Source organism: Salvia hispanica, chromosome 2, assembly GCF_029641045.1.
Source record: "Salvia hispanica isolate PSC_SH4W2 chromosome 2, Shi_PSC_v1, whole genome shotgun sequence".
In the NCBI taxonomy this organism is placed as follows: Eukaryota; Viridiplantae; Streptophyta; class Magnoliopsida; order Lamiales; family Lamiaceae; genus Salvia; species Salvia hispanica.
The window spans coordinates 2,407,515-2,423,338 of NC_142693.1; the positions used below are offsets into that span (position 1 = coordinate 2,407,515).

Sequence of the window (15,824 nt, forward strand, 5' to 3'; positions counted from 1 at the left end):
TTTTCCTTTTTAGTTTGTCCCAACTAAGATGACACATTTCCTTTTTTGGTAACTTTCTCTCTCCAATTAATACACTCAACCACTTTTTCTCACTCCTATTAAAATATTCATCTTTCTTTATCTCTCTACTTTAATACTTACACCCACCTTCTCTCTCTCCAATTAAACACTTTAACCAATAATTCCTAAAACCCCGTGTCGGCTAAGTAATGTGTCATCTTAGCCGGGACGGAGGGAGTAATATAACTATACCCACAGAGGATTGAAACAAATTAATATCTCCGCCAGAGTTGATAAACTTACACACAACCAAGCGTTCCAAGATAAATATATACTCCCTCCGTCCCCCATTAGGAATAACACTTTGACCGGACACGGGTTTTAAGAAATGTAAAGAAAAGTTGATTGAAAAAGTTAGTGGAATGTGGGACCCACTTTTTTATATTGGTTTTATAATAAAATGTGAGTGAAGAGAGTTAGTGGAATGTGGGATCTACTTACCATTTATAGTAAAAATGTAGTGCTACTCTTAATTGGGGACGACCAAAATGGAAATTAGTAACTCTTATTCGGGGACGGAAGGAGTAGTTCGTTGGAAAAGAAAATATGATAACTATGTTTTGGGCCTATTAATCTTCCTTTTTTCTTTGGGCCTGATTTTATCTGAGCTTCAATTAAACTTCCTCATTTTTATGTGAATAAAAATTTCAAAAAAAAAAGGTATGTATATGAACAAAAATTAAGTGACAAAGAAATATTGTCACATAGTTCGTCAATCACAATCGCAAAAAAAAATGAATAAAGAAAATATTTCTACAATTCTGCTTGGCTTGTTATACTTCGTTTCAATAAATCTGGACCAATAAATTTTACTCTATGTAAAGAGCCATCAATTTAAGAGGGTAAATGGAGAGATTTGAGAGAACTAGCCTAAAAAAACCATGAGAGAAAGGGGCATGAATCTATAAGTGAAGGCAAAAAAATTGGTTATTAATCATAATCCTAGATACACGACTCATAGTTGTTTGACATAACTTGGACTTATGAAAAAAAATTATAAAATAGAATATTTCTTCATTCCTGATTAACTGGGCACACCGCACACACACCACATGGCAATGTGACTCGATACAGAGAGCCAACAATTTGAGGGAGTCAATGAAGAGATTTGAGAGATAACAAGTCCTGAAAACAAATATACTCTCATTAAGGAACTCATATATCACAAGCATATAAAGAATCCAACACAGCTTCAAGCTTCGAGACATAAACCTTTGGCACTTAAGCTGCATCAATCCTCGCCCTGCACTAGAAACAACAATGCCTGCATCGGAACAAACACACCATGAACTACATTAAACAGTTTAAATACAATTATCAGAATAAAATCTCTTGAAATGTTAACTTCCTGGATGCCTATTATTATGCATAAAGAATGGTGATAATGTCACTGACCTCCACTTAATTCGGATTAGCATACTATTTCCTTCACCAATTTGAGGAAAAAATCATCTCCACTTGGCATCGAAGAAGTTACAGAATCGGCGGAGAATCCCTTTTCACACATTTCTTCCATGAATGCTCTTGCCTTGTCAACCTCATTTTGCTTTAGCAGACTCCCGATGATGACATTGTATGTTACTTGATTAGGTCCACAGCCACGATTCTCCATTTCTACCAGCAAACGTTTTACCTCCTCAAAAGACCCTTCTTGACAATATGAACCAATGATCATAGTATATATCTGAACATTAGGTTGAACACCATTTGACTGAAGTTGATTGAGAAGAACTCTCGCAATGCCATGTTTTCCATTTTTGCATAATCCATTTATGAGAGCACCGTACGTGACTACGTTAGGGGTAAATCCTTTATCTTCAATCAAGCGCAACAATGAAATAGCCTCATTAATATCCCTATTCCTACACAGCCCATCCAACAACATAGTGTAAGTATGCAAGTCAGGACGCAGTTGTTGGTCTTCCATATCCTCGAAAAGTTTACAGCCCTCGGCAAATCTACTCATACTAAATAATCCGTGTATCATGGTATTATAAGTATGGTTATTTCGCACCAATCCTTTATTTGGAATTTCAAGAAAAAGAAGCCAAGCGTCATCCAGGCTTCCATTCTTGCAATATGCATTTAACAAGCTGCTATAACTAACAATATTAGGCTTTAAGCCCATGTCCACCATGGAATCAAGCAACTGTTTTGCTCTATCTATTTCACCTTTCATACAAAATCCATCAATAAGTGTATTGTATGTGACCACATTGGGACAAATGTTTTGTTGTGTCATAATTTCCAGTACATTTGTAGCCTCTTCCATCTTACCTTCCTTACAATATGCATCCATCAATATATTGAAAGTAAACACATCAAAAGATATCTTGGAATTGATCATTTCATACAACAACTCTATAGCATCTGTATGCCTACCATTGTCACACAGTCCTTTAATCATGGTATTATATGTGACTACATTAGGTAGAATACCTTTACTGATCATCTCGGTCAGAAGACGCAAAGCGTCATCCATCTTTCCACCCTTACAAAACCCATCAATTAATGCGCTATAAGCCTTAATGTTGGGTCTCCACCCACAACTTTCTAATCTATGAACCCAATCGTAAGCCTCAATGACCTGTCCAGTTTTGCATAATCCATCAATCAAGTGCAGAATCATAACACCACTAGGCTCGCAAACTTTTAATTCCAGAACCTTTTGGAATAATTTCACAGATTCTGCCTCCTTACCCTCTAAAAACAACCCTTTAATGAGAGGGTTGATTGTCACAGCATTTGGTTGGTAACCACTCTTAAAAAAGAAGGCCATTATAGCAAAACCAGAGTTTATATCTTTCAAGTGACAGCAACAGTTAATTGCAATACTCATAGTGTACATATCAACAGGGAAACCCATTTGAAGCATTTCATCGAACATGTTAAGGGCAAAAGCATACTGCTCAATCTTCACACAAACACTCATAAATTGGTTCCACACTCGAATAGAAAGCTCCGGACGCATACTCTTCATTTCCCCAAACAATTTAATAGCATCATCTAATTCTTTAACAGCACTGAAATCTATTGGTCGCCGCTTAGGTTGAAAAGCCTTGGAAGAGAAGAGAGAGAATGGAGGAGAGAGAATACCAGATTTATGAGACCATCGATTGAGAAATCCTTTTCCATGAATGAGATCGATTGCAGATACAGCAGCCCTTCTGCTCATCATCCTTAATCGGCAGGTGAAATTGAAACTGAGGAAAGGGAATCAATTGGCTGTGCGATTGAACATTGATTTATTTAATTTAACAAAAATTGTTTGAAATATCGAGAAAAAAAAAAGGAATCTTTAGACCAAATGAAAATTGAACTTATTTGAATGGTTTAAAGATATTAATAAAATAGCTATAATGAAAAAATAATAACTTATTTACTACTCCCTCCGTCCCACAAAAGATGTCATACTTGTGGGATGACACGAGATTTTAGGAGGTTTTGTGTTGTGTGTTTAATGGAGAGAGAAAATATAATTTTTATATTAATGTGAGAGAGAACTTTTTCCAAAAATAGAAATGTGACATCTTTTGTGGGATAAACTAAAAAGAAAAGTGTGACATTTTTTTGTGGGACGGAGGGAGTATTTATTATGAATTTGTAAACTTGGAAATCAATTGTGAAAAGTAAGAACGGATATCAACAACATTTATTAAATAATTTCTCCGTCCCAATTTAGTTGAATCGAATTCCTTTTTGGGATGTCCCAAGTTGAGTCATTTCCTTTTTTAAAGCAAAACATTCAATCACTCTTACTTTATTCCACTATTTACTTTGGTCTCTCTTTATCTTCTATATTTTATTCTTCTTTCACAATTTCTTATTCTCCTGACCAAAAGTTATGTCTCAACTTAATTGGGATGGGGGAGTATGAAAAATGGTGTATATTCAAGTTTAATACTACATGTGTGATGTGTCCATAAAAAATAATTTTAGTGGTGGACGACATGAGTTTTAATTAGGATTGCAAATTCGAGTACACACGGGCACCCAAATCCAAAATCTCTAAAATATCATACTAATACATGACCCTTATGTGAATTTGGGTTCCCTAAATACCCGATGTGAGTACCCGAACTCGATTAATTGAGTACTCAAAAACCTGAAATTATTTTATACTCCCTCCATCGATCAATTCCAAAATAAATATGTGAAGGTTCTACAAGTATGTAGACCCATAGCCTTCTCGAAAAATCATCAATTTCTGACATGAAGTATCTATCTTCCGAGTTTGATAATTTTTGCAGAGAGAAGGCAATAAGAAGACATAAAACGATTCCTAGAAACCCACAGCATGTGTAACTGGTACACTCCAAAGTATCTAAGAAAGTAAAAGGCAGTACTATATAAGACAACAAACCATCCAACTAGATTAGCCTACACCTTTGGTAAAAGTTTAACAACCATATCAAATAGAACACCTGTGAGGGCAAACAATTCCGACATTGGAGGATGAACAAGAATTGCAAGTGTATAAATGGACTACCCCAACTCCATTAGTATGAGGCCTTTTGGGGAGTACCCCAAGAGCAAAACCGTGAGGGCTTTGTCTAAAGCGGACAATATTATACTAATGTGGAGTTCGGGTGTGCGCCACCGAAACCCAACAACACCATCATTATCTTCCCTTCGCAGAGGTTCTCTCAACATAAAAATAGTGGTGGAGCCAAGTGTGCATTCCCTCTTGCAATCATCTCTTTCAAGACAAGAATCGCATCGTCCAACTTATTCCTTTTGAGAAAAGCTTGAACAAAAATATTGCAAGTCACACTGCTGGGCAAGCACCCCTTGTTCACTATTTGAATCATCATTGCACAATCCTTTGCTTGTATGAGTTTACCATCATTGCACAATCCTTCAATGAGGATATTAGAAGTTACTATGTCAGGAATGATGCCTTTGTTTTCCATGGTATATAACGTGGAAAATGCTTCATCAATACGATGAGCATTGCACAAACCATGTAACAAGATTCCATAAGTTGTTGTAGTAGGATAAACTTGTAGAGCTTCCATCTCTTTGAACAACTTCAAGCCCTCTTCACAACGGCCTTCACCAAATAAGGCCTCTAGCATTATGCTATAAGAAACCACATCGCGCTCTAACCCTTTGGTGCGGAATCATGGTAAAAATACGACTGACTTCATCTATTTGTCCCAACTTGCAGTACCCATTCATCAAATTATTGAAGCTTCTAACATTAGGCTTGATGCCAGATTTCACTGAGAGTTGGAAAATGTTTCTAGCTTTCTCTACCTCGCCCAGTAAGAGAGTACCTCCAGCTTGAATATTATACGTACATATAATATTATATGTACAGTTCCATTATGCTTAATATTATGCTTAATGGAAATGAACGTACATATAATGTTATGCTTAATGTTATGACTACACCAGTAACTGAGATTACATACGTATAATAACTGGGAGTACGTACGTATAATATTCAAGGTGTAGTCATAACATTAGGCTTAATAGAACTGTAGTCGGCAAAAAATGTGTTGGAGGTTGTCTGCGGAGCAACTGTGCACTCCCGATGAATATACGTATACTAATATGCTTAATGGGTTATGCAAGGCTGGAGGCACTCTTAAGGCACTTGAATTGCTTGGTCGATAGGATAAAGAAAAATGCAAACCTAATGTTAATGCTTACAACATAGTTATTGATGGCTAGTGCAAAGATAGAAAGGTTGACGATGCTCTCCAACTCTTCTCCACCTTGGGTGATAAGGGGATTTCCCCCGATGTTGTGACATATACTTCAATAATTGGGGGGTTTATGCAATCATAGTAGACGGAATGAGGCAGAAGACATGTTGAGGAAAATGATGTTGAATAATGTCTACCCAAATGTGTTTACTTGCAATAATTATGTAGATGCTCTTTGCCGAGAGGGAAGGATGGAAGAGGCTGAGCATATGCTGGTCAAGATGAGGCAAATTGATGTTCAACCCGACATTGTTACATACAATGCTTTGATGAATGGATATTGTTTACAGGGAGAAATGGATAAGGCTAGAAACATTTTCCAACTAGCGGTGAAATCCGGCATCAAGCCTGATGTTACAAGCTACAATAGTTTGATGAATGGGTACTGTAAAATGGGACGAGTTGATGAAGTGTGACGTCTTTTTACCATTATTCACGCCAATGGGTTAGAGCGCGATGTCATTTCTTACAACATAATGTTGGAGGCCTTATTTCATGATGGTCAATGTGAAGAGGGCTTGAAGTTGTTTAAAGAGATGGAAGCTCTACAAGTTTATCCTACTACAACAACTTATGGAATCTTGTTACATGATTTGTGCATACCATGGAAAGCAAAGGTTGCTTGTCTAATGTTGTGATACATACAATTCTTATTTTTGCCCTTTGTGAAGAAGGGCGGATAGGAGAGGCTAAGGATTTGATGGTGCAAATGGTGAACAAGCGGTGTTGGCCCAACAGTGTGACTTGCAATATTTATGTTCAAGCTCTTCTCAAAGGAACATGATGGACGATGTGATTCTTCTCTTGAAAGAGATGATTGCAAGAGGGGGATGCACACTTAGCACCACCACTATTTCGATGTTGAGTGAACCTCTGCGAAGGGAGGATAATTATGGTGAACAGTTTGATTTGGTTTGGTTCTGAAACTTCTACCAAAGAAGGTGTAGGCTAATCTATAAACTCCTTACACTTATGATCCATTACCAAAGAAGGTGTAAAGCTGGCCAAACTGTTGGCATACCTATTGGGGATGCAAAAAGAGATGTCTCCATCAGCACATGTAGCGCACAGCTACTCTTCAGGCAGTTTGGGGGAGCTCCAGTTCGGCAAAATAATGTTGGCCCCGAACAGAAGCCAAACACGTCTCCAGAGTAGGAGATTCCAATCGTGGGAGGATCTCATTTCTTCCATGGCAGAGGGAAACGCGATGAAGCCCTGAGACAAAAGAAAGTGAACAACCGATTGCAGGTCTCTTGAGTGGAGTGGTTGCTGCTGCATGGTGTTTGCCCACATAAACGAGACGTGGAAAGACGAAGCGGAGGAATGTTGTTAGGTGATGCCAATAACATGACGTTACTCTCTAGGTAAGTTTATATATTGCACAGAATATTCATTCATTGAGGTTATTATACTAGAAAATTGTAATTTTTTTTAAGTATTTCGTACTGCACTCTTTCAACATTCAATAAAATGAAGTTTTTTTTTTTAAAATGCTGTAGTGTTACAATTTTATTATATAGAGCGGGCTATAGGGCACCTCATTGCAAGTGAATGGGTAGAAGGATAAAATGTTATCGTGGCGAGCTATAGGGCAGCGCCCCACTGTGGATGCTCTTAGGAGTACTATATACTGAAACAAAGTAAAGTAAAGCACATCTCTCGTGCAAATGCACCTTTACAAGACAAGCTTATATAAATCAACTTAACTACTACTTTCGCTGTTCCATGTTAATAGAGTCATTTTTCTATTTTGGGAATTTCCAAGTTAATTGAGTCATTTCTACGTTTGGAAAAAAGTATTTCTCCTTTTCACTTTATTCTCTCTTCATCTCTCTTACTTTATTCTCTATTACTTTTAACACACTATTCTTAAACTCCGTGCCAAAAAAAAATATCTTTATTAACAAGGAAGCAGAGGGAGTACAATATATCAAAATTCTAGTCGATTTATTTATTTGATTAACAAGAAGAACACACACGCATCATCCGTTCACTGTTTCGCAACCACTCCAACTGTGCTCAAAGTATCACTTTCACGAGAGCTGCCAAAAAAAAAAAAAAGATTAGTATAAGTAATTTATTTATATTCTCAAATTCATAACAGTACACACCGCGTGTATATATTGGCGGCTCCAGAGTCGCCATACTGTGTCTCCTGCAGGTGGCCGACCTTACGGAAGAAGGATTTGTTGATGAAGTTGTCGCCGGCTCGGATGTAGGCGTCCGGGTTGTCGACCTCCGGCATGGAGCCCCTATTGGTCTTGCTGACATGCACTATCGGCGACCGCACAACATGTTGCGTCCCTGTGTGACCTGCCATCAGTATAGCCATCACAATGCACCCTCCAAGCATCCCTATTGCGCTATACGATGGCCCCAGCTTCTTCTTGATCTTCTTCAACATTCCCATTTTTGCCGGCTCGCGACCCGCCGCGCCCAGTTTCTCAGCCGTGCCTGAGGCCAGCCATCGGATGTACACCGAGCTTTGCATTGAAGGATTGCATTGTCTCTAAGTTGCATCAATTTGTGTTAATTTTTATTAAAAATTTATTATTGCAGTGATTTAGTACTCCCTCCGTCCCACCTACTTCTTTTGGGCACGGGATTTAAGGAATTGTATATAAATAAGTTAAAGTGGAGAGAGTAAAGTATGAGAGAGGGAAAAGTAGAGGAGAGAAGAGAGAATAAAGTAGGTGGAGAATAAAGTAAGAGAGATAACTTTTTGCTAAAAATGGGAATAGGTCACTTATAGTTGGACACTCCAAAAAGGAATACAAGTCACTTATCTTGGGACGGAGGGAGTATAAAACAAAATTGGAACCAATTAATCATGGATAAGGAAGTTAACAAAAGTGGGAAGAAATGCTAATCAAAGCGCTGAATGCCATGTTGAAATAATCCTTGAGGGAAATACACTTTTTGGAGATATGGTGATGATACAGATGGATTTAAAGATTATTGAAAATACCCACACTAAAAATGGCAGTTATGGATTGATGGATTGTGTAAAATGCGGTTTCTTGAAACGAATTGCAGTTAGGAATTGGAGGTTCGTGTAAAACTGTGATTTCTCTTTAGCGAAATGTCGCAGTTTGTTTAGAAAAATAGTGGGTAGTCAACTGAAACTATTAGTGCTTTATTTTCCACTGATTTCGCCCCATTTGTAGTAAGTAATGATTAAATAAATAACTTATTTAAGTTTAAAACATTTTTTAATTATTGTACATTAACTTTAAATACTCCCTCCATTCCGCGACAGTTGAGTCATTTTGTCATTTCGGTATGTTCCATAGTAGTTGAGCCATTTCCTTTTATAACAAATGTCAACACATTTCTTATCTCTTACTTTACTTTCTCTTAAATTATTCTTTCTTCATCTCTCCACCTTTTTCACTTTTTACTTTATTCTTCCTTTATTTAACCCACTTAACACAATTTTTCTTAAATCTGCCTGAATGAAACACCTCTACTGCCGCGAAACGGAGGGAGTATAATTTAGTATTAATGATATTTGACATTTAATTAAAATAGTAACTACGAGTACTGAACTATAGTATTTGAACTATCAAATTTGAGTTTTCAATACTTGGCCTATTTTCACTGAAAAAAGCCCCAATGCATGATGGGTATTTTTGAATTTTCATAAAACTAGGGAATCTAGCTCGATTGGGAAAAGGAAGCTACAAACTTGATGTTTATGCTTACAACATAGTTATTGTTGGGTTGTGCAAAGATAGAAAGGCTCTCCAACTCTTCTCTACCTTGGGTGAAAAGGGGATTTCACTCAATGTTGTGACATATAATTCAATAATTGAAGGGTTTTGCAATTGTAGTAAAGGGAAGGAGGCTGAAGACATGTTAAAGAAGATGATAACGAATAAGGTTTCCCAAATGTGGTTACTTGTAGTATTTTTGTAGATGGTCTTTGCCTAGAGGGAAGGATGGAAGAGGTCGAGCATATGCTTGTCAAGATGAGGCACATTGATGTTCAACCCGACATTGTAACATACAATGAATTGATAAATGGATATTGTTTGCTAGGAGAAATGGATAAGGTCAAACACATTTTCCAACTAGTGGTGAAATCCGGCATGAAGCTTAATGTTACAAGCTACTCCCTCATTCCGCGAATAGGAGCCCCTTTCCTATTCGGCACGAGTTATGAGAAATGGTAAAAAAAAGTAGGTGCAAGAAAGTTAGTTAAATATGAGTCTCACTTGTATATATTAGTTTTAAATGAAATGTGAGTTGAGTGAGTTAGTGGAATGTGGAGCCTCTTTATTATTTATAGTATTAATATCCGGGACTTCTATTCACGGACAGACCAAAGTGGAAAAACGGGACTCCTATTCGCTGACAGAGTGAGTACATTAGTTTGATGAACGGCTACTGTAAAATGGGACGAGTAGATGAAGTCCTTTTGCCATGATTCACGCCAATGAGTTAGAGCACGATGTGATTTCTTATAACGTAACGCTGGAGGCTTTATTTCATGATGGCCGATGTGGAGGGCGTGGAGTTGTTCAAAGAGATGGAAGCTCTACAAGTTTATCCTGATAGAATTAGTTATGGAATCTTGTTACATGGTTTGTGCAATGCTCATCGTATTGATGAAGCATTTTCCTTGTTGCATACCATGGAAAACAAAGGCATTATTCCAGACATAGTTGCTTATAACATCCTCATTGAAGGATTGTGCAATGATGGTAAACTCAGACAAGCAAAGGAGGTGTTTAACGAGCTTCCTTCTAGAAATTTGCAGCCTGATGTTATAACATATACAAGCCTTATTGGTGCAATTTGCAAAGAAGGCCAGATTGAAGAGGCTAAGGATTTGATTTTGCAAATGGTGATTACGGGATGCTTGCCCAACAGTGTGACTCACGATATTTTTGTTCAAGCTCTTCTCAAAAGGAGCAAGATGGACGATGTGATTCTTGTCTTGAAAGAGATGACTGCAAGAGGGGGAATGCACACTTGGCGCTACCAATTTTACGATGCTGATTGAACCTCTACGAAGGGAACGCAAAGATAGTGTTTTATTTGATTTGGTTAAGAAACTATTACCAAAGAAGTTATAGGCTAATCTAGTTGGAGAATGTGTTGTGTTACATTCATATCTGGTTGTCAAACCACTATGTTTAGGTAATGAGTTTAAATGCTTGAATTGTATTTTGATGTTTGGATTGTGGATATGGATCAAGACTCATTACTTTGATATTTGAAGAAATAATTACTTTGGTACAAAGGTATTAGTTATATAGTTACCTGTAAGACTCATGTTTTATTGAGCTAACCTCACAAAAGCATGCCATAAAACAGAACATTAGTATGTGAATACCTTCAAATACAGAGGCTGCCAACATTTCCTAATTTATCACCCACACCAAAAACAAGCTCAAAATTAGGATAATGCTCATCTACAGTGAGAATAAAAAGTCAATGATCAAATACTATTAATACTAGATGAATTCCTTATACTATTTGTTAGTATAAACCATTATCTAAGTTAAAGAGGATGATACTTACTTCCTACAACATTGACACGGGCTGGCCATAGACCTTGATTTCTACACGCCAACCTAAATAGGATTCACGTCTACACGCATGCTTATCTCTCCAATTTGTTATTGTTTTGCAGTAGATAGAAGGGCTAAGGATCCGATGAGTCCAGTTTCAGCACGATGATCGTGGCGACAGGTTCACCAGATCGTCGTTGTATTCTCCATCAGGCAGCTTGGGGGAGCTCCAGTTCGGCAACACAAATGTTGGACCCATCTGAACAGAAGCCAAACACGTCTCCAGAGCAGGAGGATCTCGATTCTTCCATGGAAGAGGGAAACACGATGAAGGCCTGAAATCAAACGCCCAAATCAGGATAGTAAATGACCAACTGCAAGTTTCTTGAGTGGAGTGGTTGCAGACTTAAGTTATTCCAATCTATAAAGATCATGTAATGGTTTTCATTCATCAAGCACTGAATTCCTCATCTATGTTAACAACCATTCTTTAAGTTAAAGACAAATTATTCACTACAATAGACGCTTCAATACGTTGCAATTCACATGAAAACTCATAGACAAGGACGGTAGAGATAACTTACTTGCAACAACATTCAAGCTGTTTGGCAATCGACCTTGATTTTCAGAATCAATACGTAGTTCCGGGCAATCTCTAATATCTAAGTATTTTAATTCAGTGAGGTGCTTCAGTGCATCCACAAAGGGTAGACGCTTCAACTATATAGACATAACTCTGTTAGAGAGGAGAGGTTCCCCTTTTACTTCAAACCATTTAAGTTAGTTGCAGCATCCCTTCCACGGTCTCTGCAATGCCAACACTATCCTCTCGTGACCATTCTACACTCGCATCTATCTCTAATGTTATCAAGCTGCTAAGATTCTCAATTCTGTGAGACGAGTAGATGATTTGGTGGGGCAGTCAATTTGCATTGGTAGATTCTTTAGGCTCCTTAATTCTACCAATAAGAGATACTCAATTGTAGGGTCCATCAGCTCTCCACACCCTATAACACAGCTCTCCACCACATGGATTCCCAATCAACTTCAGATTGTCACAATCCCTAATACTCAAATGCGTCAGAGAATTGAGGGTGTCAATGCCATCTGGTAATTCTCTCAACACAGGACAACTTGGTATACTCAAACTCGTACGTGCAATGTAAAAGTTTTGGATCCGCCGCTAGTTCACCCTAATGAATGATAGTGGATTGTGAGGTCCACGTTATAAATGACGTGAAATTGTGTAGTGGATGGTGGGCCCAATAAATGATTTTAAGTAAAAGAGAATGAAAAAAAGGTTACCAAAAAAAAGATACAGATATAATTTCATAATATTCATGAAAAAAAGGTTACCAAAATACAGATGAAGATATAATTTCATAATATTCCCATGTTCAATTGAATCACACAGCAGCATTAAGGAACTCATACATCATAGGTGTGTAAAGATCGAACACAGCTTGAAGCTTCGAGACATAAACCTTTGGCGCTTAGGCTGCATCAATCCTCGCCCTGCACTAGAAACAGCGATGCCTGCATGGAAACACGAACTACATTAAACAGTTTAAATACAAGTATCAGATTAAAATCTCTTGAAATGTTTCCTGGATGCCTCGAGATGAAATAGACAATAATTGAGGAGTACAATATTATTATGCATAAAGAATGATGATAATGTCACTGACCTCCACTTAATATGGACTAGCATACAATTTCCTTGGGCTCAAGGTCCTTCATCAATTTGAGTAAAAAATCATCTCCACTTGGCATCGAAGAAGTTGCAGAATCCGCAGAGAATCCCTTTTCACGCATTTCTTCCATAAATGATCTTGCCTTGTCAACCTCATTTTGCTTTAGCAGACTCCCGATGATAACATTGTATGTTACACGATTAGGTCCACAGCCGCGATCCTCCATCTCTACCAGCAAACGTTTTACCTCCTCCAAAGACCCTTCCTGAAAATATGAACCAATGATCATATTATATATATGAACATTAGGTTGTACACCATTTGAAGGAAGTTGACTGAAAAGATGTCTCGCAATGCCATGTTTTCCATTTTTGCACAATCCATTTATTAGAGCACCATACGTGACTGCGTCAAGGGTAAATCCTTTATCTTCAATCAGGCGCAACAATGAAACAGCCTCATTAATCTCCTTATTCCTAAACAGCCCGTCCAACAATGTAGTGTAAGTTAGCAAATCAGGACGCATTTGTTGGTCTTCCATAACCTCGAATAGTTTATAGCCCTCGGCAAATCTATATTTACTAAATAATCCATGTATCATGGTGGTATAAGTATGCGTATTATGCACCAAACCTTTACTAGGAATTTCAAGAAAAAGAAGCCAAGCTTCATCCACGCATCCCTTCTTGCAATATCCATTTAACAAGCTGCTATAGCTAACAATATTAGGCTTTAAGCCCATCTCTACCATTAAATCAAGTAACCGTTTTGCTCTATCTATTTCACCTTTCATACAAAATCCATCAATAAGTGTACCATACGTGACCACATTGGGACAAATGTTTTGTTGCGCCATAATTTTCAGTACATTTGTAGCCTCTTCCATCTTCCCTTCCTTACAATATGCATCGATCAATATATTGAAAGTATGCACATCCAAAGATATCTTTGAATTGGCCATTTCATTCAATAAGTCTCCAACATCGGCATGCCTACCATTGTCACACAGTCCCTTAATCATGGTATTATATGTGACAACATTGGGTAAAATACCTTTGCTGACCATCTTAGGTAGAAGTTGCAATGCGTCATCCATCTTTCTACCCTTACAAAACCCATCAATTAATGTGCTATAAGCCCAAACGTTGGGTCTCCACCCACAACTTTCTAATCTATGAATCCAATCATAAGCCTCAATGACCTGTCCAGTTTTGCATAACCCATCTATCAAGTGCAGAATCATAACACAATTAGGTTCGCAAACTTTTAAATCCAGAACCTTTTGGAATAATTTCACAGCTTCTGCCTCCTTACCCTCTAAAAACAACCCTTTAATGAGATGGCTGATTATCACAGCATTTGGTTCGAAACCACTCTTAAAAAAGAAGGCCATTATAGCAAAACCAGAGTTTATATCTTTCAAGTGACAGCAACAGTTAATTGCAATACTCATAGTGTACATATCAACAGGGAAACCCATTTGAAGCATTTCATCGAACACCTTGAGGGCAAATGAATACTGCTCAATCTTTACACTAACACTCATAAGATTGTTGTACACTCGAATAGAAGGCTCAGGCCGCATACTCTTCATTTCCCCAAACAATTTAATAGCATCATCTAATTCTTTAACACTTCTGAAATCTATTGGGCGCCGCTTAGGTTGAAAAGCCTTGGAAGAGAAGAGAGAGAATGGAGGAGAGACAATACCCGATTTATGAGACCATCGATTGAGAAATCTTTTTCCATGAATGAGATCGATTGAAGATACAGCAGCCCTTCTGCTCATCTTCCTTAATCGGCAGGTGAAATTGAAAGTGAGGAAAGGGAATTGTTAGAAAAAGGTACTCCGTATCTTTAGACCAAATGAAAATTGAACTTATTTGAATGATTTGATGAAATTAATAAAATAGTTATAATGAAGCTATTTGAAATAATAAATTACTCATTTACTAGTACTCCTTCTGTCCCATTAAAAATAAATATTTATTTTACGATACATAATTTTATGTAGCGTTGTTTTATGAATTAATGACGAGAAAATAAAGTAAGGGAGATGCAAAAGTAGATGTGATGTTGCTTCTATTTTAGAAAACGTTTATTTTTTAATGAGTCTAAAATAGTAAATGTTTCATTTTTAATAGGACAAGATAAGTACTCCTTCCGTCCCAAGTTATTAGACCAACTTTCTCTTTTGGGATGTCCCAACATATTAGACTCATTTCATTTTTTAGCAAAAAGCATCTATCTTATTTTATTCTCCACCTACTTTTTTCTCTCTTCTCTCCCCTACTTTTTTCCTCTCTCATACTTTACTCTCTCCACTTTAACTATTTAAATATCAATTCCTTAAATCATGTGCCCAAAAGAAGTGAGTCTAATACTCTGAGACGGAGGGAGTACTATTTATAACTCCCTCCGTCCCACCATAAACGAGGCGCTTTTTTTTGCACTTCTTTTAGAAGAATTATATTAAATCAGTTCTAAAAAGTAAGAATAGATGTTAACAATATTAATTAAATATGAAGACGGTATATATTCAAGTTTCATACTACCTTTATCCACCAAAAATAGTCTTAGAAGTGGACGATATGAGTTTAATATAATAAAATTGAAAAAGTAAAAAAATGGAGATAAAAATAGTTAATGTATTGTTTATTATTAAAAATGGTTGAATTAGGATTATTTAAACTCCTATTCCTTCCGTCTGCGAATAAGAATCTCATTTGTTTCGTCACGAATTTTAAGAAATGTTAATGGAAAATATGGGTCTCATTTGTATATATTAGTTTTAAATGATACGCGAGTGGAAAGAGTTAGTGGAATGTGAGGCCGCT

The 15,824-nt window shown here is 37.2% G+C and overlaps 2 protein-coding genes and 1 pseudogene across 3 annotated transcripts; 1 reads left to right on the top strand and 2 right to left on the bottom strand.

Moving 5' to 3' along the window:
* Positions 1–915: 915 nt before the first annotated feature.
* Positions 916–3,248, bottom strand: LOC125201738 (uncharacterized). 2 transcript variants are annotated; one of them, XR_016135551.1, is made up of 3 exons: positions 1,456–3,247; positions 1,273–1,324; positions 916–1,185 (listed from the first exon to the last, which is right to left on the bottom strand). XR_016135551.1 is itself a non-coding variant. In XM_089064888.1 (2 exons), the coding sequence occupies exon 1, from the start codon at positions 3,236–3,238 to the stop codon at positions 1,472–1,474; it is 1,767 nt and encodes a 588-aa protein (XP_088921014.1). In that variant the 5' UTR covers positions 3,239–3,248; the 3' UTR covers positions 1,210–1,324; positions 1,456–1,471. The 2 variants fall into 2 exon arrangements, 1 of the variants encoding a protein (XP_088921014.1); XM_089064888.1 differs by lacking the exon at positions 916–1,185 and having other exon boundaries at positions 1,210–1,324; positions 1,456–3,248.
* Positions 3,249–5,559: 2,311 nt separating this feature from the next.
* Positions 5,560–10,855, top strand: LOC125211486 (uncharacterized; annotated as a pseudogene).
* A 1,739-nt stretch (positions 10,856–12,594) lies between these two features.
* On the bottom strand, positions 12,595–14,822 carry LOC125201737 (uncharacterized). Its single transcript, XM_048099977.2, has 2 exons — positions 12,982–14,822; positions 12,595–12,829 (listed from the first exon to the last, which is right to left on the bottom strand). The coding sequence occupies exon 1, from the start codon at positions 14,774–14,776 to the stop codon at positions 12,998–13,000; it is 1,779 nt and encodes a 592-aa protein (XP_047955934.1). The 5' UTR covers positions 14,777–14,822; the 3' UTR covers positions 12,595–12,829; positions 12,982–12,997.
* Between the last annotated feature and the right edge of the window lie 1,002 nt (positions 14,823–15,824).

Bases quoted from the DNA above. Each gene is read 5' to 3' on its own strand.
- LOC125201737 (XM_048099977.2), bottom strand. From the start codon at position 14,776: ATGAGCAGAAGGGCTGCTGTATCTTCAATCGATCTCATTCATGGAAAA.
- LOC125201738 (XM_089064888.1), bottom strand. From the start codon at position 3,238: ATGATGAGCAGAAGGGCTGCTGTATCTGCAATCGATCTCATTCATGGA.